This window comes from Barbatula barbatula, assembly GCF_947034865.1.
Source record: "Barbatula barbatula genome assembly, chromosome: 11".
NCBI classification, from domain to species: Eukaryota; Metazoa; Chordata; class Actinopteri; order Cypriniformes; family Nemacheilidae; genus Barbatula; species Barbatula barbatula.
This window is the reverse complement of record NC_136774.1, coordinates 11,251,691-11,279,186: the sequence shown is the minus strand read 5'-3', so window position 1 is coordinate 11,279,186 and position 27,496 is coordinate 11,251,691. Positions and strand designations below refer to the sequence as shown.

The following is a 27,496-nucleotide window of genomic DNA, read 5'->3' as shown; positions in this document are numbered from 1 at the left end:
AATAAATAATTAGAATTAAGAGACTTTAGTCTGGGTATTCAGAGGGTCACAAATGTTTACATGCTGATCAAAAATGTTAATGTTAAATGTAGATAAAAACATTATAGTTCATAAAATATCACAAATCTGGTCGAAAGGTTGGAGACTGACTTTATTTTCTGCATTTTGCTTACTGTTGTGTGGCAGTTTATCTGCTCTGCGTGTCTGCTGTTGTAAAAATAATAAAATAATAAGTGCTGCTCTTCATGCGCGCGTCTTTGGCTGGAGAGAAGTTGCGCAGAGCGGAAAGGGTTAAAATCAAGCGCAATGGTAGTCAAAAGTGCCATTCTTCATAATAGCTTCTTTTGTGCTCAACAAAAAACACAAACAAAAAATGTATAAAGTAATTTTTCCTACGCAATGGGGTCCGAGAACTGTTTGGTTATATATATTTTTCTGTGTTAATCAGAACAAAGAAAAGTATACAGATCTGGAACAGCTCAAGGGTGAGTAACTGATGACAGAATATCACTTTAATATGGCTTAAGTAGAAAAAGTGCTCTTGGTCTTACGATGGATCACAGCCCTCATAGATGGCATGCCAGGACAGGGACAAATGAAGCAGGTACGCGTGTGTGAGATAGGTGAGATGACATTATATAACAGTTCTAGATTGCACTATATAATATTGCGAAAATCAAGCAGAATCATGGGACAAGAACTTGTTCTGAAATGAGACGTCTGAAGCAGGACAGGCAAAAGCTAGAAAAAGCAAGGTGTAAAATGAAAGAGAGTTAAAAGAGAGGGAGGGTTTTACAAAACACCCACATCATGGCAGTCAGTGGAGACTCAACCCACAGCACTGAAGAGCGAAAGAACAAGCCAGCGGACATTGACGAAATAATGCATGTAGCTCCTGTTCTCTTCCTTCATTTGAGCAGACCCTGGAAATTAAATATGTGAAGAGCAAAGACACACAGAAGAAACATGAATCATGGTGAGTCACCTTTGATTTTAGATGTAGTTTTAGTGGATTCAGGATAAATGATCCGTGATTTATTATGTTTAGTTACTTTATGTGTGGAACTATCATGACAGTATGATCAAAATATAAGAGATTTTAGCATGCACACTGTTATATATCCAACATTTTAAAGGTTATTTGCAATGTTTTCTAACTAACTGAGTCCATTACTCCACAGACAAACTAGTGCACTGATATTATATCTTACGGTTTGACACATTTATCACACAGATACAGGAACAGTAATGCATTATGTGAGGAAAGTACTTTTTTATGTCTCACTTAACCATATTAGCGTTTTTTTGCTTGTGTCTCCACATCAGTCTACTGTTCTCAGTCATCTAACATTTCATATATTTTTGTAACACCTGTGTGATGATATGCAAATACTTTATTATTACTCATTAATACTCCATCTTTTCATTGTTAAGAAGTTTAGAAGTCAGTCTGTGACTGCAATAACCTGTGACTGCAATAATGTCACCAAACAGTTAAGTGAGCATGTCTTGTCCTGTCTCGCTGAATTCAAAGAATCTACAGACTAACAATGCACACACACAACACTGTTTTTACCATACATGCCAAGACAAGTTCAGATACACAAGCATGAGGAAATACGGGATCGTTAAATCAGTACATTTATCGCTTTTAGGTAAAACCATGACAACATGTTATGACATTACAGTTACAGATATGTTTCATGTGTGGGTGTGTGTATGCAAAGATGAACACACTTATGTTGCCGTTGCTTGTTGGACACACAAACACTCTGGCTGTGATCAAGTTATCCTAACCGTTAAACTAAGCTTCCTCTTTCCTTGTTTTTTTTTATTTTTGTCTCTGTGGGAGAAACAGTTGGCGTTCGGCTTCACCCTGACTGAATAAGTTTGTCATGCTGTCTTAAAGGGATAGTTCACTCAAAAATGAAAATGTTTGTTATGTACTCATCCTCATGTTCCAAACTTGTATATAGGCATAGGCAGAATGATAAAAAGCTTAAAAAATAGCATGAAAATTAGCTGTACGGAAAAAAGCTCAGACATTATTGTTTCCGTTTTTCAAAGAAATAATAAAGTGTTGTAATGAAAATAAAGTAAAAGAACTATCCTTTTTTAATGTACTGTTCCTTAAAGAGGGTCAGTTACTGTACGCTTGGTTAAATATATTACGCAGGGATTTCTGGTCCAAGAAGGTTCACTCCCCTGTCCACATGCCGACCCCTTTGAGTAGAATCCCACAGCCAGGCAGCATTTCTTGTAAACACCTGTTTTTCTTCCTCTAAGTGTAAAAAAGATCAATAATTCAATATGGTGCACGTTCCCTCCAGCTTAAGCCGTTGTCAACAACATTATGTGCCACTACTAAAAATACAGAACATAACATGATCTCATGAATGTTTTTTTGCCTCTTTGGCAACTTACAGCATTCAAAATGTTGAGAGATATTAAAACTGGTATTTGATTTGTGTGCAGTAATCCTTTGAAGACAGAAACATGTTCGTGCTGGCCTCCAAAAATGACTCATGTGTGTGCTTACGAAATCTTGTGTGGGTGAGAGATTTGGTCCAGTGTGGAGTACTAGAGCTCTCAACAAGCTGTCATCTTTCCATAGAGGAATCAAAGGTGTTTTTATTTCTAAAAAAGGATCTGGTAGTACAATGAGTGCCGTTTGTTTTGATACCAACCCTTTAGGATAAAAAGGTGGCTTTTCTGAGTGTATTTTGTAAAACAATTTCCAGTTTCTCTGGAATAGTAGGTCTGTTTACACAAAATGGTGTGGTGTCAGAATCACCTGTCTACTAAAAACAAACTTTTTTCATAACCACAGATTATAGTTTGCCTGGGGTTGCATGTTTTCCTCATGACAAACTATGACTCAATGAAAATCATGTAGTTCTCCAAGTCAATGTCTTCCATCGTAATGAGTGGTCTCCTAACCTAGATTACACGTTCACGAAATGAGCTGCTTTCTGCTCCGTCATCGAAGGTTCACGAGGGTCCCTGGCATCTTCAAATATCTACAAATGAACATTTGGAATTGTGATATCTTTATCTGTCCGAGCTTCCTCAGAGAGGAGAGCATAACTGTGAATATTTCATGAAAATGACATGGAGAGTATATTTCCCAGATACACGGAGCCCTAAAAGAGCTTTTGGACTGATTCCAGAGGCTTCTAAGCTTTCAGAAAAATCTTTGACGGTACCAGGAGCCAGACAACAGAGATCAATCAGAGACAAGAGTCTTGATGCCGGATGACATCCGATCATTTCCTAGCAAAGCAGAAATACGATAATGGAAAGAGACGATGGACGTCTCCGAACTCCTTTTATAACATTCTTCAAATAATTGAGTCTACATTTTAAGTCTACAAATTTACAATAGCGTTGCTGAAAATGAAAATATATTTTTTAAATTCAATTCACTGGCCATTTTAAAAGGGATAGTTCACCCAAAAGTCATTTATTCACCTTCGAGTTGTTCCAAATCTGTATACATGTATTTGTTCTAATGAACACAGAGAAAGATATTTGGAGGAATGCTTATAACAGGGTTTTACCTACATAAAAAAAATGTGCCTAAATAATTTCGGGTGTCTTAACAAAAAACACTCACTTTTAAATTTCTCCTCTGTGCAATTACAACTCAAGTCTAACTTTCTAAATAGGGCGTATCATTTAAGCAGTCTAAGTGGTCCCCGTGCATAATAGAGTAGGTCAGAAAGTGGTAAGAGGGTGTTGGAGAGAACTCTGATTGATGGCGGAGGTGGAGACGTCCTTCCTTTTGAATTATTCACTCCATCACTGTAATGCCTCCCTCCTTCACACCGAGAGTTCTTATTTCAAGAGTGCCTTTACTCCCTATTGCTCCAGATGCGAGTTCAGTTTGACTGAGAGCTTGAGTTTGAAAATTGTCATGCCAAAGTGTGCGTGTCACTATCACTTTGTGCACGAGTCTAATTTAGAAACAAAAATAAACATCTTGCGTTAAATGTTTCTGTAACCTTTCGTTATGTACAATCTAATTATCTCACACCGGACGGGCGGAACTGATTTCACGGATAAGTGCTCTTCCTGGAATTCCAAACCATCAATAATGGACTACAAAATACCTGCCATTTATTGTTACCATGGCAACTTGTAGTTGTATATTGAATGCTTAATGCATTTTAGAATGAAAGTATCTACTCTCTTTACTGTTAAGGTAGGTTTTATGTTCTGAAATTAATTGATTGGTCAGAATGTATTTGTTTTCTGTTATGCCAGTTGACGTCTCGCTTAGCTCCGCCCTGCACCTTAGTTACTGTTGCTTCCTACTACTATCTGCTTTCAAAGTCTGAAACATTCTTATTTCATAAGAATAAAGCATTTAGATTTTTGCCAAGATTAATAATAAATAAAGAATAAATAAATGAAAAAAAATTATAATTTAGACAAAAATTTAGGCCAGGTTTCACAGACAAGGCTAATCCCATACTAAAGTGAATGTTTCAGCAGTCTTAACTGAAAATAACTTGCCGTGACATATCTTAAAATATATCAATACCATTGTTTTGTCTCAAGATCCACATCAGAAACGTTTTTGTCTAAGGCATTTTTATAAAAGCAATTGAAATATCATAATTCATCCAAGGCATAGATAGTCCTATTTTAAGATACGCCTTGTCTGTGAAACCAGGTACGAGTTTTCTCAACATTTTTACCAAATGTATCCTCTATCTGGGTACTCTGACAACATCCAACAATTTTTAAACGAATGTTTTACCTGATGGGAATAGGGAGCCGCAGAAATGACACATTTATGTATGCAAACCCCATAACCGAGTTTGCATATTTGGACTCCGGTTCCATCACTCCTAAGTCTATGGGTTTTTGGTAAATTGCCCGAAATAAGGTCTGTAGCTAACAAAACCTCTTAATATTTTCAGCGGTTGCTAACAAGTTGCTAAAAGCGACTACTTCCTTTGGCGGAGATGTTAGACTTCATCACGCATATAGCTCACAAAGAATGCAACATGGGCACCAATCTCTTAAAACGTAGATGCAGATTAATTCACATAGTATTTACTTACCAGGGAACACATCTTTAATAAAGTTTGAAAGAGTTGTCGGAGGCTTGGTGGTGGTAACGTTGATATTGAGCGACCTAAGTATAGTCTAGGGATGGGGAGTCGACTCCAAAAGAGTTGATTCCTCGACAACTTAATGTCTCTAAAGTCTGAATTTTTTATATCATTGACTTAATTGTCGCAAGTCACATGATTCATGGAGCCGTCAGATGGTTCTAGGAAATTATGTTTTTTCTTTAAATTCTTTATTTCTTAATTTGTTTTATTCATTATATGACTTTTAAAAGTTAACCTCAGTTGGTTTGTTAATAAGAAGCTCCATGCATTACTAGCTACTTCCGGGAACTTTTTAGAGCCTCCATGTTCCGCCATTGCTATGAAAAAAACTGTTCAATTGGAGTCAGAGGAGTTGACGCAACTCTCTCCCGCAATGGCTCTGTATATGGCCACCAAAGTAGGAGTGGCCAAAAAGGTTTTAAAGGCTGGGCTTAATGAAAGGTCATGTGACAGCATTTTCCTCTGACACCACATTAGCAACTGTTACATTTTTTTTTCATTCTTCAAATTATGTCTTGTACGGCAAAAACTTAATAAAGTGTAAAGTTCATTCAAGTTCAACACTGTCTGAAAAAGTAACTAGTGCATCATGAGATACAACGATTAACATGGAGAAGCGACTAAAAACAACCATCCTGTTGCCTGTAAAAGCAGCTACTGATTACACACAAATTGCAAGCTAATGGGGGGATATTAGCCGGGGGACACCTCCCAATGTCTCCAATGCTTCGGATATTGTCAAAGGTTGACATCCAGATGGCCATTACGTTCAGTTTTTCCTGATGAGGAATGATAAGATCACATCTGCTGGTCAACAAAAAGAAATGGCTAACAAGACTTTCCCCCACAGACCCTTAGCAGCTGCACACAATATACCACCAATTAAGAAACCCTGACTAAATGATGGATGGATCTATAAGACTGCATAATAATGCTTCCAATGACATTAGTTTATTACACATGTAGATTAAAATGGAGAATGCATTCAAGGATTTTATTTGGTATAAGATAAATAAAGCCAAAGTTAGTAAAAAAAGCCCCAAATATTTGCTCTGTTTCAACACAGCATTTCAAAGTATCATAGATTAAGATAGTAACTGCACACATCATTCGGGGATAAAACAATCCCAACATGCACTGCAATAAACCAAGTATAATTATCAAATAAACAATGGCAAATGAAGCGACAAAGGCGGGGTCAAATGTAAATGGTTTATTTAAAGGTCCAGTGTGTAATTTGTTGAAGGACCTATTGACAGAAATGCAATATTATACAGATAACTACTGTACGTCTTACATAAAGAAGCGTTATGTTTTATTACCTTGGAATTAGCTATTTCTATCTACATACACAGCATTTCCCCTTAAATGGGATTCGCCCCCGTTGTTTCTACAGTAGCCCTAAACAGACAAACTGCTCTACAGAAGTCGTTCCATAAATACATTATCTCCTTCGGCAAAGAAGCGAAAACATCACAAATCAAACATGACGTCATCTTAGTCCTGTGTGAGCTTCCATAGTGCTTTGAAAGGGAGGGTTGGAGTGAGCCATTGGTTGCAACTCCCAACCTCACCACTAGATGCTGCTAAATTTAATACACTGGACTTAAAAAAGTATCAATAATAGTTTAGAAATAGTTCTACTCTCCAATATTTTTGTGTGCCATGCTTATTGCTCAATACACATCGTAATTGTTTGTGCTAACTAGCGGTTCCACAAGTTGGCATTGTCAAAAATAAATAAAACAAACAAATATGCAAAGCAAACAGTCCCCCTTCGTAAGGAACGCAAAAGTGTGGAGATATGAAGACAATATACGTTTGTTTAAACTAAATTAAGTTAAATTGAGTTCAAAACCATTTGCTCCCTACCACCGTCTGCAGTTCAGGAGGAGAAGATGCAAGCTACAGTTTGTAGCGTATGTCACATAATTCTTTTTAATGTCACTATGAATTCATTCTAGTTCATTAAGTTACGATCGGTTCAGACAATTAGCACATGTGACTTACACAGACTGCTGGGACGATACAGCGTTACAATGATTTAATGGCACATAGCGATTGTGTGGTTGAGAAACAACATTATCCCCACGGGACGCTCAGACTGGACTGCGGTCCAGTTTATTCATTATATTCACAGCAGCTGCACAAAACTCGACAGACAGGTCTGACTACTAAGTCTAATACGTGTTCAATATTTTATGGAAATCCAGTCTGATTGGTAATTTAAAGTATTTTAAATTGACTTAATACTTTTTCGAATGCGGAGATTGAATGATATTCATACTTACAGTATTTAATACAGCTGCTGTTTAAGACGCTAAATTATTTTTGTGAAATAACAAAAGAAACGCTACATATACAACACAGTACGCTGCATCAAGCATGAAACTTTGATTTAAAGCTATAAAACTGCACATGATTTCCCTGATGTAACAATATTTCATCTAATTGGGTTTTAATTTTGTAATTGTAATAACATTGTAACTGCTTTTTAGGTGCAGACCAAGCTAAGGGATTTCACACCACCCAGTGGTTGCCTCTCCTTTTTTTAGGAGAGGAAATTTCAAATCTTCAAAAAAACTAGGTTTCTATTGTTGTTATATAACAGTTGTTTTTATATAAGTCTACAAATGCTTAATATATTCCATTAAAGATACTTCACTCCAAAGCAGATGCTGTAGTCCAAAATTATGTTTAAACAGCATAGATACAGTATCATGATAAAGCAACTTATTTTAGTCCAGGAGAGAAGATCCTAAGAGTGCAGATGCAAGTGTGCGTGTGCCATCTGGCACTTCCAGGTGTGGTGCAGCACTGTATGCTTTGTTTAGACCGCAGTAAATCTCTTACAGTACAACGGTCTTTTTCTCGGGTCTCATATATGCAGTAATGGATTGGCCATGCGTCGGACAACGTCTGCTGGTCACACTTCTTACAGGGTGTCTTTGTCCCGTACAGAATGACAAGCAAGTTCAACACACACCCACACACTCAAAAGAGGCCCGCTGTCTGTGACAAAGGTCTTTCATGGCCAATTAAAGCAGCTCGACTTTCCACCTCAATAACATCTAAGCATGTATTAGCTGTGGCTCGTCCCGCATACGCACGTGGCCCCTCTGTCGCGGCCCCCACTGCGCTAAGCTCATTGACTGTATGATTAGGTCATATCGTTCTCATCTGTCTCTCGCAACAATGGAAGGACAGCCGAGAGCATAAAGTGTCAAAGCGCCGACTCTGAAGTCTACACTACATATTCCCAATACAACTGTAAATCACTTGTAAATCACTGCGAGGTGAATACAATGGTGGCTCCATCTAAAGTTGCACCAAGTAGAAAGGTTACAAAAGCCAACATCTGAAATTAGGTTTAAAAGATATTGTTTGTGAGTGCAGAGTGTCAGCTCTTATATCGGCATTAAAAATCATTCATAAATAATGATGTGGGCAAGAGCTGAGTGGAGGGATGGAAATAAATAGGCTCTCTAGACAAATGGGATTTTTGCTTGACCTGATTTCAATTGAAAAGAGTGTAATCATTTTTAAAAGGTTTTAACACAGTATGTAAGTTAGTTACTGCACACTTGAGAGTCAGCACACTTGTCCATGCGTTTAGTTTGAAAACGCATCTTTTTCTATCCGTTTTGGTCTTTCGGCCATACTAAAACTTTTTTGCCATGTTTCCATGAGCTTTTTGAAAACGCACCCGAAAGTGGATACATTTGAAAACATCACTTTCACGTTGTAGCATGGATGAGGAAATCGGAGGGGTTTGAAAACGACGACGCGTTTTTCGTCATGTGACGCTGTTGTTTTGGCTGCTTTCTAGTTTGATAGCATTAATGTCAGTTCGTGCAAACATCCCTACCTCTTGTCCATACATAAAAAAACCTCTGTGTCTTTGTTCCACGTTGCCGTGCATAATAATGCGGAAAGAACCTAAAAAGAACCTAACATCTGACAGAAATGACAGAGGCTGATGTGTCTTAGGTTTTACACATGCGCAGTAACGTTGCCTGGATGCAAGCGTTTTCAGACGTTTCATTGTGGACGAAGAGCATTATGAAAACAAAAACATAGTCTAAAACAACTCCATCATATGACAAAAGCTAGTCATTGTTTTCGAAAGCCTCCATTGTTGACAAAAATGCCATCTCTGTGTGGATGGAAGGCCAAAACGTATTTGCATGGACATGACCTGAAACTCAGAGCTCCATCCAACTCCAGGTGTCATTAATCAAAGTGCCCTACCCAGAACTGCCTGACATTATGCACATAAGCATCTCTCATTATTAGACTGCCTCCCCATCAGTTTCTTAGAAAGGTACCATATTAAACAGTATATCCCCTTGGAATTCCTAGACCACTTGAATCCACATTCATAATTTAAGGAAACATATTCAATGCCGTCTATGCCCCGTGTCCCAAGGGGCCACAGCCGTAGACTGGGCGACCTTTGATTCCTTGCACGCTCGCAAAAGCGCCAGTCCATTGTCCAGGGCTACTGCCTGTTTTTACATATTGATTACATTGATCCCTTCACTAAGCACTTACAATTAGAATCTGAAAAATCAATACATGTCGTCTGCTGTTGTCTTGCTGTAACAAAGTTCACCCCCAAAACAATACCTTGTAGGGCAGCTGTGAAATGAATACTTGGCTAGCCGAACCATGCTAATGTTTACAAATATAACCTACTCACTTATATTTAGCATTTAGGAACGTTTAAGTGTTTTATTTTTGCAGAGTCGTGTCAACCCTGCGAATCCGATTTGTTCCCAACAGCACAGCGAGTCCAACCTTGGTATTTCGGACAAAAGGGGCGCATCCGCAGGGCTGGGATAGAGTTTCACGGCCAGATTGATTATCTGAAAGTCTGCTCTCTTTGTTCTTGTCCCAATGGTGCTGAAGTTGCGCTTCGCATGAACGTGCGGTACACAGATGCGGAAAGCTGGGTGAAAAGCAATCGCTGCGTAATGTTTTTTATGAAATTGAGTTTACTTCAATGTGTAGATATTTTTAACCAGAGGTGTTTTTTGGAAACAAAAGATCTAAGATTTTCGAGATTCGTACAACTGTTGAGGTTATCGTATGCTAGTTTCTGCTAGATACAAAAATGCTGCGAACAAAGCAAAAAAGACACATCTATGCTAAGAGCATGATAATTATATTTTTGTTAAAGTGATAGTTCACCCAAAAATGAAAATGCAATCATCATTTACTCACCCTCACAAAAGAAGATATTTTGAAGAATGTTGATAACCGACCCCCATTGACTTGCATTCGCTTTGTGTCCATATGATATAAGTGAATGAGGGCCAGTGCTGTTCGCATACCATATTTTTTCAAAACATCTTCTTTTGAAGTCATAAAGGTTTGAAATGACGAGAGGGTGAGTAACTGATAACAGAATTTTTGGGTGAACTATCACTTTATCACTTCATAGTTTTCTTGCAGATATCATCAACACTGACTGACTCTTTACAAGCGAAAGAGCCACTTGTACTTGTGACTCTCTAGTCCTAAAAAAAAACTCACAAGGGTCATTTAAACCATTTCTAAGGCTATTAAATATTGACTTGCCTCCCCATTTGAATATTGATCCTGTAAACGTAAAACAGCTGGACAAAAAGAAACGTTGCTCACATTATGTGAACACGCACTTCTTTTGAGAGGTTGTTAGCGCATCATTTATTTTATGGTGTAAACGCAGCACTCAGCCTAAATAAATGCTAGAGTTCACTGAACCTCGCACAAAGCAGGCACACTTCAGCGGACAAAGACACGGGCGGAGCGAGAGAACATCAAGCTCTTCTGTCTTCTCCTGGAGGGGTGTTTGTTCAGAGTGGGTGCAGGGCAGTTTGGAGGAGGAGGAGGAGGGGTAAAGTGAGTCAGCGGGGAGGAAAGCGAGTGTGTGCGTAGGTTTTGCCTATACGTTGTGGGTGCAAATGTTCTCGGGAGGTTAGTAAATCCTAAAATCACCTGTTTTGGGGACGAGCCAATAGCTCCTATTAGAGAATGGTTTAATAAATATTATATGTACATTTTGAAGGAAAAACTCATGAGGTCAGTTTAAAAACAATAGAAGTTTATGTAAAGTCAAGAGCGTGAGAGAAAAACTTATATGAATGTACGATTGTGAAAATCTCTCAATATGAGCATCTGTGTGTATTGTGTGTTTTTTATTATGTTAGGTTTAGATGTGTGTGTGTGTGTGTGTGTGTATTAAAAAGAGCGAGGGAGGAAGAGGGAAAGTGTGTGTGTTTGACGGAGGGGTTCATGCAGCCCATTGTGAACAGCAGTGAGTTAATCTCTTTAGTGGCACACGTCTTATGTAAAGAGGTGTAATGGTCTCTGCCCCCTCCTTGTCCCAGGAGACCCCGGGTTCCCGTCTCCAAGCAACGTTTACATGTCAGTTATCCAAAAAACAAAAACGTAGAGAAAAAAAACTCCGGGGAGCTGAACGGTAATAAGATCCGCCCCCTTTTGCATGGTTTGCTCTTGTCTAACTGCAGTCTGGAGTATTCAGTGACTGGTTCACTCAAGGACAAACACTGACTCGCAAATGCATGGCTGTGGAGAGCATGCGAAGGAGATTTGATTCAGGACGTGTCAGTGGATTTATTTTGCTCAGACCGTAAGTCTCTTTATATCATCCATTATATTCTTGTAAGAAAGCCTTTGAACTTGAGTGAAGATAAGTGATTTTAGTTTATTGAAGGCAGGAATGGAGTCCAAGTGGGATTGTTTACCTGCTGCACATGGTTGGAAGTGATGTCCTATGCGATGGCCAAGCATAGTGTACATTTGCTGCTTGTTTTGGACATTTCAATAAATGCAACTGCTTGCATTAGTACAATAATAATAAGCAATGGATACAGATTGCAATATGCTTTTCACAATGTACCGAAAACTGTCAAAAAGTATGAATAATGACACGTGCGAACCAAGTCAAAACTCCCTGTGTTCTAATGATTAATGGGAGTTATTTAACTGTGTTTTATTGCATTTATAATAACCGACAGCTGCATATATTGTGTGCGACAGGACGTGTGAATTCATAATAATGAGTGCTGTCATTAATTTAAAGCTGTGTAAAAAAACAAAATGGCAAGCATTACATCATTGGTTGGCATGCCTTGAGAAAATGTGTCTGACTCTGTTAAACAAAGACTCAGATAAGATCGCTTTTCATTGGTGAGGATCGACACGGGGCTGTCTGTAGACTTTAGCTCTTTCTGCTGATGTGTTTGTAAAGAAACGGTGCACCCATAAATAAACATTCTGTCAACATTTACAACATTTACTCACCATTCGAGTTGTTCTGATGAACACATAGAAAGATATTTGGAAGAATGCTTAGAACCAAACAGCTCTTGGTCCCCATTGACTACCATAGTAGGACATTTTTATTTATAACTTTTTTGTTCTGTTGTTCACAAAAGAAGATATTTTGAAGAATGTAGGACAGTAAACAGTCCTGGGGCCAAATCAAAACAAAAGCAAAGAAATTCGTACAGGTTTGGAACAACTAGAGAGCGAGTTATTGACCACAGAATTTTCATTTTCGTTCTATCATTTACCTTTAAAAGATATAGAGTGCAAAGTAGTGCAAATGCAGAATAAAGCCATGAATGATATTTGGGTAGTTAAGGGAATACCATCCTTCTGACACTTCTGAGTGTGTAAATAAGATTTGCATCAGAGTTCTTTAATACATGATGCATTTGCAGTGATGGGAATTATGGTGTTATAAATAAACGGCGTTTATAACAGCAACTGACCATATAATGCAGCGTTACTATAACTGAGCTCACTGAAGCAGTTTCATCCGAGCAGGCTTCCAAAGGAAAGCACTTTTTTCCCACTGATTTTGATTGGTGTGTGTGTGGGAGTGGAGTTCGGAGATAACCGCATACCGATGATGATTGGCTTAGGTAAAGTACATTTTTATCTTTTGCCAACCAGAGGCAGAGTAGGGCAGGTTTTCACACACAAACACAGTCACACAGAGAGAGCACACCAATGCCTTGCCTAGGAGTCAGAGAGCAATGGAAAGAGCAACAAGATGTTGCATTGAATGTGTATGTAACGTACAACTAATGCGCAGGAAGAAAGAGGCTTCACGTCGGTGGCAAGTAATTCTAATCTAATGAAGCACCTCAAATCGGCACATGATGCCATAATATTAGTAGCTGAGACCTTTACATGAGTCCATACGTTTCCCTTTGAAAACCACATTAGTGTTTTCAAGTATTTTCCAAATGGTGCTAATCCACACTTAAATGTGCTGAAAACGTATACATCCATGATGTGCAGTAAAACATATGACGCCACAGCCTATGTGAGGATTTGTTTACATTCTGCCTTTATGTCACGGCAATGTGAAGCAAAGTAAAGATTCTTTTTTTAAATGGATGGAATGAGGCAGGGATGCTGTAACACAAAACTATAACATATCCAAAGCGAAAGTGAAACAATCATCGTACTCCGCAGTCAAACAATAACTGAGAATGTTTCAATATTCCGTCTCCTAAAATGCATTCTAAATTATGCATGAACTAATGTTCCGCTATCATACTGGAAAGAGCACTTCTTGTCATTAAACTGTTTACTTTTGTAAGAAACTACGAAAAAGAAGTAGAACAGTTGGCCCACAGTATGTCTAGCAGTTGTGAAGTTGGTACTTGACTTTAAAGGCATAGTTTTAGACCAATTGTGGTCTGTGCAATAAATAGTTCTGAATAATAAATAGTTCTGAACTATACTATTGTGTTTGATTGTTTTAGTATAGTAATGATAATACAATAACAATATACTGATATGTTAAATTTTGAATTTTAATTTAATAGGTGTTTCTCACATTGACCCACAGCAACATACAATAAAAGTGTACAATGTTTTATACAAATAATTAATTCTATTTAGTTTACATTTCATTCATTTAACAAATGTAATATTGGCGCTATCCAGGTTTTTTTTAAAAGGTAACGCAATAGTTACATTCCCTGGAAATTTGTTACTTTTATAATGATGTAACTCGGTTACTAACTCAATTACTATTTTGTGAGAAGTAACTCACTTACTGCCTGACAGTAAGTTTGTATTTGTTAACATTACTAAATGCATTAACTAACATGAAATAACAATTACCTATTATAATAGGATTTTTTTTAATATTGCGATTACACTTTACCTCACCTAAATGCAATAATTCGATCTAAATAATGTGATGAAGCTCTTAATCGCAGTAAGCATAAACAAAGTAAGATATGTTGCATACGCTGGTTTAAATCGCAATATGAAGGCATGTAAACACCTTAAATCGCATTTATGCTGCTCTGACCAAATTGCGCATTTGTTTCTGTCATGCATTTTAAGCGCAAATTCATTGTAAACATGATTTATTTTACCGTAAACACATCTCGCTGTCAGCAGTCTCTGGTCCTTATCTTCATACAGAAACTACAGGAACGTGATGACAGTGTATACTACTGTTGCAGAGGTATTTTACATCATGTCTATATCACGCAGCCGAATAACCATAAGATACGTCCACATAACAGTGTTTTGCATTTGCTGAGACTATACTAAAACGATAGCCAGTCACACACCTGCTGTATCTGAGATCATCCCCTGTGCTGTGTATTATAGCAAATAATCAGATTAATAAAATGTAAGTAAACGGGAGCAAAGAGGTGTTCTCATGGCATGTAAACATGTTACTGCGATCAAGTCCTTACTCTGATTATTAGAAATAATCGCATTACTGGTGTGCATGTAAACATAGTCATTGAGCGTTCATTTTTTCAGCATTTAATAATTTTGTAAATGTTAGATTATGAAAATACAATTATTCATGTTAGTTCATGCTGCAATAATTATGTCAATATTTGTATGACTAAATAGTGAAGTTAACATGAACTATGATTAATAAATGTTAATAACTAGAAATTAGTTCAGTGTTAATTCATGTTGTTAGCCAATGCATTACCTAACTGTCAACAAATGCAACCTGCAAAACTGTAAAGTGTTAACATTACAAACGAGATGATACATTATTTACAGTTTTCCTAAATCCAATGTGATATTTCTAATTGAACACAGCTGGCACATTAACCATTTTCTTTTTAGCTAATAAGCCTTTAACATTTTAGCCATTACGATTAGGCCAGTTGTACAAAGCCACGTGTGGCTATCGCGGCAGGTCTTTTGTTTGCGAGGCCCTTTGCCATCGGCTTTATCTGCTCCAACAGACAGATGGAAGGCATGATGTGTTGATTATGGATGTGTAATATATGCTTTAGGCGCATATGAATCATAAAAGAAGTTGATTAGCTGGTGACAGACGTTTGGTTCTCTTGAACTGCTGTCTGTTGATTGACAGCTCTCCTCTCCCCAGTGGCCTTCCATAGTAGATGTTCGATGCAGAATCAGCGTTATCATAAGGAAAAATGTGAGGACGTGTTTGTTTATAAAGACAATATCACAGCAAATTGAAAAAGTATATCAGGATAGCCTGGTGAGACGCTTTGTGCATTGTGACCCACTGACCTACGAGCACTACCACATTTCATTAATATTTGCATATGAACCTAGAATTGTTTGTCAAAAAGGAGGGGTTTTGTGTAAAGCTTGCGCTCAGAAGGGCTTTAACATTGTGAATAAGGATAACTGTTATTAGGCTTCCCCTATTATCTCCCACCTGGACAAAGAGTCAACAAAAAAGTTGTCAAGTTCCTGTTTGCTTACCTCCCGAACGTTAGATAAAGTAAACACTGACTCCGCTTCAGCAAAGAACTATATCATGTAAATGACAACAGGAAAAATCTCACACCATTTTTGAAAATCCATGTTTCACCAGGTTTCCCAAACGGGAATAGGAAGGATCTCCACACAAGGCTATGAGTCCATCAGAGAATCCACAGTCATACAAATTCTGTAATTAAGCACCTGCCGCCACCACGACCACCTCCTGCTTTCTCCAGATGTCCCAGGAAACATGGGTAGTGTCAGCAGTTTGATATCAGGCCATAGCCTCCACAGCAAACACTGCAAAGCCTCCGAACACAAGCCCAGGAAAGGGCATCATTCTAAGAAAACAGGCCGTAGTTTGGACGGCATTCTGAAGTATGGCTTCTCTCAGGACCACTGCGGCAACAACAACTCGAAAGTCAGCTATCATTCAGGCAAAAACGACGACTTCTTTTACATCAAGGTCAACAACAATCCCCGAGCCGGTCACCATAACATTAACACAGCTGAGGAGAGTGAAGGAACATCAGCTGAGATGGACAGGAATGGAGGGCCACCAGAATTAGTTCCTCTGTCTGGGAAACTAGAAAAGGTAAACTAGAATTAGAGGCAGGCAGAAAATTGTAATTATGGTTTGCATTTCAACATCTAAAATATCCAAATTGCTTTATAAAATGTATTCAACTGCCATTTGTATAATTTAAAATTAAACAAGTAGACTAAAACTAAAACTATCTGCTTACTTTTCTCAGATTAAACTCAAAAGATGCCACATCTCCAAAGCATTGTTATCACAGAACGTCAGACAGCAGTCAAGTATAGTTAATGTTATAGTAATCCCCACCATCCCTTGACACTTTCACTGAGAGTTTAGCAGCGTCTGCACCATTAAATTAAACCTCCAGATTGGCGAGGCAAGAATGCTTTAATCTCTCCAGAGAGTCGGTCCAGTGGCAGCGTGGTTCGACCACCCCTCCTTTTAAGAAAGTCCCTGATATAAAAGGAAATCAGTTTTCCAAAAACTGGAAGTAAACCAACAGGGTATAAAAGTACTACGAATAAGACTCTTTTTGTTGATGTTGTGATGTTCACTTAAGAGCTTTTGATCGTTAGATTAGATGATGGACGGTGTTCTGCCATAAACGAAGTTCACACTTGGGCTGTCGCGTTTTCAGATTTTCTCTACACGGTTATCGTGGCCAATATAATTCACAATAATGATATTACTGCTGTACCTAAATGTTTAAAAACGAATGTAATTTTATAATGAATGAATAAACATGTAAAAAATAAATAAGCGCAGGAGACAACTTTGCAAGACATAACACTGGTCCAGCAGCACTTCCAGTCAAACTTTTCTATTTTATTTTTAAAATATAACTAAATCCTTAAGATATTTGTTTAGCATTTTGATTAGGTCATAAATGTTCTGTTGGCTGTACTGTTTAAACGTTTGCGCAGTATTAAAAAAATGATACAGGAAACTCCACCGTTGGTTTTTAGTAAGAGAATATGTCAATATTATTTGGCAAATATAGAACTAAAATTGTAAGGGATACTCACAGGCAGGTGAGCTACAGACAAACGTTACAAGTGAGACATCAGAGCAGCGACAGGAAGTGAAGATATCAATTACTGTGGTCTTCATCATAATATCAAAGAGTAACGATTATGATTCCCTTAAAATTTTATTTCATGAAGTGTGTAATGTTGCTTTGTGTGAATTTAACCAGTCTGCCAAAAGTGAACGATTAACATCCGTATAAGTTATTGGCTCGGAAAAAAGGAGTCGACTGACACGAACAAGTCATCTGTCGTTCTAATTTCAGATCCGTGTCAGACTTGCGTCACTTGGTGCAGTGCCCACCAACATTCAATTTTCAATTCTGTTGCGCGATATGCAGAAGACCAATAAAAGACTAGACCATCTGACCAATCAGATCAGAGTAGGCTGACAGAAAGGATTAGACAGATGAATCATAGAATTAATCTTTTGAGAGTCAGTCAAGAAGTAAGGTAATAAATACAGCCTATTATAAGAAAATCTAAGTGCTTTTACACCTTGTATGTACGTAAACTTGTGGACACTCCATCAAATATTTACTCGTCAAAAACATCAATATCTGTATATTGTTACATCCCTACATCCCACCAATGTGATGAGCCTCAAATCCCCAAAAAACATGCTTACTAACTCCTTCTTTCTTTGTCCTCACACACAGAGCGTAGAGAAGGATTTGATCCGGCCCACCGCCTTCAAACCGGTCCTTCCCCATAGTAGCAGTTCCTCGGTGGAGACTCATAACAACCTGAGCAGTATTCTGGGCAGGAGAATCAGTCCCACAGACCGACTCAAAGACCTCAAAGACCCAAAAGTGGAGACAAACTTCGGAACGTTCTCGGACTCTGGACGTAACTCGATGTCAAGTCTGCCCACCCACAGCACCAGCGGCAGCAGTCAGATGGACAACCTAAGCACCTCAACAGGTCACATGGTTCGCCACACAGGCGTGACCCACAATGTGGATCCTTGTCAGAACTCACAAGGTTGTGTCACAGGTGTAAATGGAAACTCGAGTTGGATGTGTAGCGGGACTAATATGATCAGTGGAAACTGTTGGGTCAATGGGAACAGTGACACAAACAGAAGTATAGAATCCACTTGCGCCAACACAAGATCCATTGGTGTCCTCAGTGAAAGCGTGGTGGCCGCGATGAGTCTGAACAGAGAAAAAACTGCCGCTGCATTGACCGCGTTGCCCCCCGAGACGAGGCTTGACTTCTCTGGAAACCAAGAGGCGCTTTTGGAACACAGATTTACGATTTCAGAGCAAAGCCAAACAAAACCGACAGCTTCTGGCGGCTGTATCCGATCACCGATCTCGACAGATGAATCACTGATACAGCAGCTGGAGCAGAAACTTCTGGAACGTGAAACCGAGCTGGCGGAGTTACAGACGAGTCTCGAGGAGAAAGAGTCGGACACATGTCAGCTTTTTGAGGAGAAGCAACGCTACTGCGCAGAGGAGATGGAGGGGCTGAAGCAACGGTGTTCTACAAAACTACGTCAAGTATGCTACTGTTTACTAATAGAAAAACGTTTATAATATACAGCTCTGGAAAAACATAAGAGACAAGTAAAACAAATTTGCCCATAATTGACATTTCGACATGTATTGCGGCCATGAAATCTCAGTATTTTCTGAATTCCAACAAAAGCAAACCTCAGAAGTGATAAAGTCACCCAACATCAATGTTAAAGACTAAAGCAAAATCTTCTTAAATATATAAAAATATGCATTGTTTAAATATGAATATGAATAGGTTTTCTTTGCGGTATTTGGGGTCTTAAAGGGACAGTTCAAAGAAATTTATATTTTATCAAATTTATATTATATAATTTATCCTACTATGGTAGTTACTGGAGGCCAAGAACTGTTTGGTTACAAGCATGTTTCCAAATATTGTTATCTGTGTTCATCAGAACAAAGAAATTCATACAGATTTGGAACATCTTGAAGGTGAATAAATAAAAAACGAATTGCTATTTTGAGGTAAACTGTCCCTTTAAAACATTGTGTAATTGTTATTCTGACCAGTTGATTAACAAATAAATAAAATAAACATTTTTTAAATTTGGGAAATGTTATTATCACTGGTTTCCTAAATTAAATACAATATATAAAAATATTTACACATCTTGAGGAGTATACATTTACTTATTATTATTGTTTGTTTTCTGGAGGTTTATATAATGTCTGATGTATAAAAACAACAGGAAGACAAACCTGTACCCATAATCCCTGAAAGTCTTTGATAAATACAAAATCACAAAGCAGTCAGTCAAGGGTTTGTGGGCGGAGCCTAATGATGGTTTATGTAACATGCAGGTGTCCCAGAGGGCTTTAAGAGGCCAGCAGTTATTGCAGCTTCAGGTGATCCAGCTCCAGCAGGATAAAGAACGTCTGCAGAAGGAGGTGGACCAGCTCAACCATGAGAGGAACAGCGCAGAAAGCCGACTCTGTACCTACGAGAGCCAGAAAAAACATCTTGCACCCACATTAGAAGAGACACAGTGGGAGGTGAGTCTTCTGTATCTTGGTATGGCGACAAAATGTTGATACTAGTGCATTCATGTTAGGTACAGATCAGTGGTGTGCGGTGGACTTAAAAAATGAGGAGGCAGATTTCTATCCATGTCATTTTTGTTAATCTCTGCACTATTAACAAGTGCGTTTGTCAGAAAACCATTGTCATTTCAGTGTTTATGTATGAAAAATTCCTTTTAATTACTACAAGTTCATTACAGTATGTACTTCTGATTTTTTTAGTTTTTTATTTTCCCTGCTTTGGGAAAAGGTACATCAACACCACCTTCATCTTCTTCTGGAACATTTGGGATTTCCTATATAAGAATAACATCATTACCAATACCATCAATTTAATTATTAGCAGTCCCAGAAATACTCAAAGCATTTAAGAGATCAAATCAAATAGATATGACCAGGGCCGCTGCTAGCCATTTTGGTGCCCTAAGCATAATTCCATTATGATGCCCCCCCCCCCCCCCCCCCTTAAAGGTGCAAACTTTTCTTCAGTAAACAGAGTAGCAAAACAAAAAACTATCAATGTTTAACAGTAAAATTTCAATTCAGATCGCAAGCTGCACCGAAATTAAAATTGCTCGCCCCGCTCTGCACGGGCTTCGAACCTACGTCGATCCGAATAGGAGACGAGCGCTCTGACGATGATGCTAAAGCGTCTCGCGTGGTAGGAGTGGCGGCGCTGGATGTGACTTACTTTAGCCTTGCTGCTATCCTGAGCAAGCCTGATCACAAGCAAAAGTTTTTGAAGAAATCTGAACCACGTAATATTCTGTCAACAATCGATAACTCCTCTGCCTCCGCTATCTCCGACACGAATCCTAAACTCCGATTAATACAACTAATAAAACAATTTAATTAACGTTCAATCTAATTTAGCGCCCGCAGTTTAAAATGAATGACGAAGACGAGCAGGAAGGCGGGATCTCGCTGATGAGTTAATCCAATCATAGCCCGTTGGAGGCATTGCCTCCTCTCACGTGACTTTTCTCCATTCTTTTCAATTACCCCCACTCAAACTCACGGCACGCTTTAGGGGTTATATGTAAAGTCAATGAGCTCAGAGGAGGCAAGAGAAACGCTGTCTCCCTTTGGATTTCTTTCGAGCGGGGGCGCTGTTTCACACTGTTCTACACGCTGATTGATCTCATATTTAGCTCAATACGTTATATCCGCTGTCCTATTCTATTTCTGAACTGTTAGTAATATTCTCATTCGATTATTTCGAGGGGGAGGGGAGACACTGCCTCCCTTGCCTCCTCGGAGGAAACGCCCCTGGTACAGATAGTCACTCTGGGGGTGCAGCATCCAAAATAATTTTATTTACTACAGTAAACTGCAGTAAAATTATTGTGTAGTAGTCTATTTGAAAGTAAAAAGTGGTGCGCCATTAGTTAAACTCACACATGAACAAGCGCAATGACAACCACTTCACACATCTAACGTTAAAGCCTAATGACTTATGCACCTGCCAAACTGTATTGAACGCGTGCTACACTATTACATTTATTCGTAGCACAGACCGATTTTTTTAAGCATGTGCGACATATATTTATATATGCTATTTTTTTAAGGTGTGCCAGAAGTCAGGTGAGATTTCGCTGCTAAAGCAGCAGCTCAGAGACTCCCAGGCTGAGGTCGGCAACAAACTGAGTGAGATCGTCGGTCTCAAAGCTACTCTCAAGGTGTCTAAAATCAAGCTGGAAGAAATGGAGCAGAAAAACAAGGAGTTTGAAGAAGCTCTTCGCCGGCGAAGCACTGAGGTCGAGGTGTGTGGTGTAAATAAACTGTAAAAACTACTTCCAACCAAGAATATTTGGCAAAAGCTTGTATCCAAAACAACACACACAGTACTTCCAAAGTATACATTTTTATCAGTATGTTCGATTGTTTTCTGCGATTAAAGGGATAGTTTATCTGAAAGGAATATAAGTTGAGTTAATGATGAAAGGTTTTTCATTTTTGGGTCAACTATCCCTTTACATTCCAAGCAAAACTGAAGCTTGCTACTCTTATAATTACTTTCGTTTAAAGGTATGCAAGAACGAGTTCCAAAGAAAGAAAAACGAGGCCAACCTCCTCAGGGAGAAGGTGAGCATGCTGGAAACAGACATCAAAGGTATGAAGCAGGACCTTGCGGTGGCAAAAGAGGAGCAGCAGCATTTTATGACCATGAGAGCCAAGGTGGAGGAGCAACAGCTGAAACTGAAGATAAGCCAAGCCAGGATTGAGGCCTTCGGAGTTGGTCAAGCCAAAACGAGAAACCAGGAGGGAACAGGAGCCGGTAAAACGCTGAATCAGAACGGGGCGACCGCAGACATAGATACTCTACAGAAGGAGGTCGAGAGACTCAGGGGGGAACTGAAAGAAGAGAAACAAAAGAAAAATAAAATGATGAATAGCTTCCAGCAAGAGAGACAAACATGGAATAAAGAAAAAGATAAAGTAATCAGATACCAAAAGCAGCTGCAGTACAACTATCTGCAGATGTACAGAAAGAACAAAGATCTGGAGAAGATTCTAAGGGAGCTCACGGCTGAGATGGACAGCAGGACGGACGTGGACATGGACAGCCACAGCTCGGATCTGAACTTTGATAAAATTGTAGCAACTGAGATATGAGGTCATGTGTTTCATTTTACACCATCACAGTCACCTTACAAAGGTCAATGTTCTTGGGGCATTTCAAGGATGTGACATGGCAAAGGATGATTGCACACGTTACACCTGAAACAAAATGCAGATTTTACAAAGCAAAAATAAAGGGAATAAAGACGATTTATTCAAGACGTCCCGGGTTCTCTAACCTCAAGACTTGTATAGACGACCAAAACCCTTTCACCAACTTTCTATGAATCTGTGCATTCCCAACCAAAGGCTTTCCACCCCTTATTCCTCCAAGCAATCTGTGCTTCTTGCCTAAACCTTAAAAAGTCCAGTGTGTAATTATTCGGGGGATCTATTGATAGAAATGCAATATTATATACATAACTATGTCTTCAGAGGTGTATAAAGACCTTACATATTGAAGCGATATATTTTTATTACCTTAGAATGAGCTATTTCTATCTACATAGACCGTGGGTCCCCTTGCATGGAATTCGCTATGTTGTGTCAGCCATCCTGTCGTCCTGTGCTTTGAAAGGAAGGGGAGAGGTGGAGTGAGCCGTTGGTAGCAAGTTGCAGCCTCGAATTTCACAGACTGGTCCTTTAAGCAATTATTTGGTCTCACTGTAGAGGGCGACAAAAAGTTGTGAAAGGTTTTTATTATTATTGTTTGTAACTGCTATTTTTGTACTCTCTTTCTTTTTTATAAAATGAACACCGATGTGTTGGCAGACTGGCGTATAGAAAGAATGTGTATACAGGAATCTAGCTCATATGGTATGACTTGACGTTAACTAATCGTTGTTAAGATAAAGCACTGTTCACAGATCAGTCCAGATGCACTCCACAATGCAAACTTCACTTATGTTCAGATTAACCATTACATACAGTACTTCAGTCTTCATGGTGAATCTAAAAAAGCTAATACTTGTTTAGTCGAGTTTAAACAAGCACTTGAGCATATGAGAGACCAGTAGTACACTACAGTGTCTGTACAAGTCTGAAATCTACCTGTTGTAAACCAGAGTTCTTCCTGAAGTTTAAAAGGTAGTGAGTACGAGTACATGAGCTTAATATCTGGCCCGATGCTGGTATCGGTGCATCCCTACTTTGCATTGACTTTGTATGCATTTACTCGCTCAAATGATAAAATTCACTTCTGGTGTGTACATACCATAACGTTCAGAGCTGTCGTAGTCTTGTTGTCAAAGCAGTGACAATTTTGACAATTTTTTTTATATAAGGCGAGTTAAGATAAGACACCTTTAGTCACCTCTGTAATCTACAAAATATATGAATACAAACTATGACTGAGATTATTAGTACTGCCTTCTGTATTCACAAAATAAAAGTCCACATATACTACATTTATAGCCATTCTAAAGTTTTGAAGAACAAACTTTAATTGTTAACTGAAAATTTGAATGTTACGACTCATTTTCTGGCATCGTAACACACAGGTGACAGGAATGAAAAAATAGCATTTGATGTCAAACCTGCCACAGCTTGAAATCTTTTCAATTCAACATCATTGTACAAGTTCTTGAAGACGTGAAAAAACCCAGATATAAGGTTTAAAATTAGGTCTTTGTGGAAACTGGCAGTATATATCCACTTGTACATAAAAAGAAATTCAAACATCACGTTATGCCTTTTCCGAAAGAAGGAAGTAAATAAAACTTTTCAATGAACTATTTCTATACAGCAGTTGAAATTAAAGCTAAATATAACATATTGTGAAAACAATTTTGTATTTTTATAAGTTAATTGGAGCAGCACTGGAAAAGTCTAAAGGAGCCTTTCACAGAAAACAAGGAAATTAATCTTAAAGCGACAGAAATATTCCTTAGCTCTTCATAAAAGCGGCAGTTTGAGATCGAATTCAATGTCACCTCAAAAAAAGACTTGACGTTTACAATCGTCATCTAGCAACAATGATGCTTACAATAGCAGAGTACAAACACAAAAGACACAACAAATAGCTAGAGATGCTACAGCAACAGATAATGAGTTCAGTTCCAGCACTTACTGTACTAACAACAGTCAAGTCTCATGCATTATAATTGTTTCGCTGCCAAATATAACACACATAACAAATCTGCTTGAAATAATAAACAAAAAGACAGATGGACAGCAGAAATCCAGCTACATTTAGTTTTCACAAATTGGGTACCCAGTGTTGTTCATCATGCAATATTTGCCAGAATGCAGCCTTTTATATTATCATCCTCAGATCTTCCAGGAGTCTTAATTTGGAGAAATGAAAAACTGCATAATCTTATTTTTGATGGTGATGGGTGGCTGTGGGATGCAAGACTTGCGTTTGAATGCATGTATGTGTTGTATATTTCTTATTTATTTATTTATTTTGATTAAATAAAGTACGTTTTTCTGTATGTGGTTTCAATTGATGATCATCAGCATTTTGTACTGTATCATCGTCTTTGCTAAGAGGCATAGTTCAGAACAACCTCATAGAAGCGGCAGTGGATATATACTGTACTAGGCTGCTAGAATGTATTTCTGAATACCGGAATAAATTAATCGTTTAGCATACAGAAATATATCCTGTTCATATGCCGCAAGTCTTTGCAAGGCATCTCAATGTCAAGCCCTAAGACACTGTGGTCAAGTACTGAAAGAACATTTGTATTCAATTCATTTGTGCTCATAATTTATTATTAATAAGCGGCATCTTTGAATTCATGGTAAATTGATATTGTCGCCCTCAATATATAGTATATTAATATTAGTTTTGTGCGTTGAACCAAGAGCCATACCTGGTCAACAATATTTCTACCATGTTATCAAAGGTGGCATCCAACAACAAACATACTGCAAACAACTGACTGATGAGAAACAACAATATTTACAACAATATATGACATTTACATTATATATAAATGTAAATGTAAACAAACTAGTCCAAAATCTGGTTTGAATCAGTCTAATGTCACCACATTCGTGGTTCTTTACTTGTTGAATAGCAACTGACTAGTTTCGTCACATGCAACTCTTAATAAAGCGTATTGCAGTATTTAAAGGTGCGCTTAGTATTTGTTATACTGTGCTGCCACTTAGCGCCGAAAATACGGAATCACACAAAGTCAAAAGGTCAATCCCATCTGCCAAAACATGCATTTGCACAATTAGTCGAATGCTGCCTTCTACTGGTAAAAATATGCATAACAACCCTTTTCCATATTATATCCTTTCTTATTTAGGGCCTTCAGTAATACCAAAAGGTTTCAGTCTCTTATAAAAGGCATGACCAGCTAGAAAAAAATACATTTAAAAAAGGTGAACTCAACTCAATAAAGTGTTCTATTGGGTTAAAAAATATAATTTTTATTTTTAAAGCTTTTAGTCTTGAATCAATGTACTGCTTAGCTATACAACGTGTAGTTAAACCTACACGTTACAGTAAACTGGACTTAATGAATAATGATATAAATGATGAAAATGTATAGTCATTTATTTTGGACAATCAAGCTAGTTACTGTATTCCAGGCAGAAAGTTATTATACCGATTATTCTTCTAGTACTCCCATTAATGCCAGAAACCATATAATGAAAAATCCAATTGACATCTGTAATAAACACTTACTGTGATGATGCAGGTTGCTTTCCCTCACTTCATCCTATGAATCTTCTCCAATGTGCTCAACAATCTGTGTCGCTGATTCCAGACAGATTTCATTTCACTGTGTGTCTGACTTGTTGAAAGTCCATCTGTCCACTGTAATGTGAACATTGTTTAGTTCAAGCAATGATAGCTTTTTTTTTTATAGCTTTTTGTAGCTAGCATTACTTGCATAAATAGAAGGTTTCATCGGACGTACGATTTCATTGATATTAATAGTTAATTGTACATTAATTGCGTTAAATTACATTAAAACTACTTGACAGTTATTGATTCTACTGTTAGTTACGTTCGGGCCACATAAGGTTTGTTTTTGTTGTTGCCACTGAAAATATTGTTTATCTTGTTCGCTTTTGGCCCATACAATATTGCAAAGCATGCATTTTATACACAGCAGCTACTGATGCAAAATCACTTACCGTAAACTCTGCCATCTAGTGGTAAAGAGATGAATCATATTTTTGGGCAATTTAAGGACTTCAGTCCTTAGTTTATTATGGTGCCAAGTGGAAAAGAGACAGGGCAGAGACCATTTATACATATTTAATCAAATTTTATAATTATTTGTCCACAAAGAAAAACTAATTAAACAACAATTGACTTTATATCCCACATTTGTTTACCACTACATAGATATATTCAATTTCAGCTTTTCTAGAAATTACAAAAGTACAATCGATTGTAAAGTTTAGTCAATACAAACCACCATCACCTCTGTCAGTATTGACGTTATACATTATTATCTTATAGAATGATCATGATTTTATTGTGTGCATAAATATGCCCAACTAGATTATAAATATGAGATAGAGGAGTGTACACTGTGTGTTCTTAAGCTTAATAGTGTTCAGGGCTGCAGTGCACTGCATGTTCCTCCTGTACACTAGAATGTGGCTAAGCATAGGAGGTTGAGTAATCCTGCAGTGATCAGTGATGGGGTCACATGTTAGGATGTGTAGATGTGTGCTGAAGCAGGGACAGGGAGAGATTAGCCATAGCTGGCACTAATTAAATACTTAAGACTCAGCCAATAAGCAGTGAACATGCTGACTAAAGCCCCAGATAAACTTTAAGAGCTGGGAAAACCTCAATACATTGTTTTATTAATGTGTTATCCAAATCAATGGAGATGGAACAACAATCTGAATATTTTTTATAACTGATTGTTTTATATGATTGTTACAATTGAAAGGCATTTCTCATTAAAAATGTTTTTACCATCATTTATTACATTTCATGTTGGTCTACAAACTTTTCTCTAC

The 27,496-nt window shown here is 38.0% G+C and overlaps 1 protein-coding gene across 3 annotated transcripts; it reads left to right on the top strand.

Annotated features, from left to right (window-relative positions):
• The first annotated feature begins 577 nt into the window (after positions 1-577).
• Positions 578-24,986, top strand: lzts1 (leucine zipper, putative tumor suppressor 1). Of its 3 annotated transcripts, none has more exons than XM_079466741.1 (6): positions 578-976; positions 15,991-16,473; positions 18,104-18,952; positions 19,772-19,963; positions 21,559-21,753; positions 22,019-24,986. In XM_079466741.1, the coding sequence occupies exons 2-6, from the start codon at positions 16,129-16,131 to the stop codon at positions 22,604-22,606; spliced, it is 2,169 nt and encodes a 722-aa protein (XP_079322867.1). In that variant the 5' UTR covers positions 578-976; positions 15,991-16,128; the 3' UTR covers positions 22,607-24,986. The 3 variants fall into 3 exon arrangements, with proteins under 3 accessions (XP_079322867.1, XP_079322869.1, XP_079322868.1); XM_079466742.1 differs by lacking the exon at positions 578-976 and adding an exon at positions 11,650-11,763; XM_079466743.1 differs by lacking the exon at positions 15,991-16,473 and having other exon boundaries at positions 820-976.
• Positions 24,987-27,496: the final 2,510 nt, after the last annotated feature.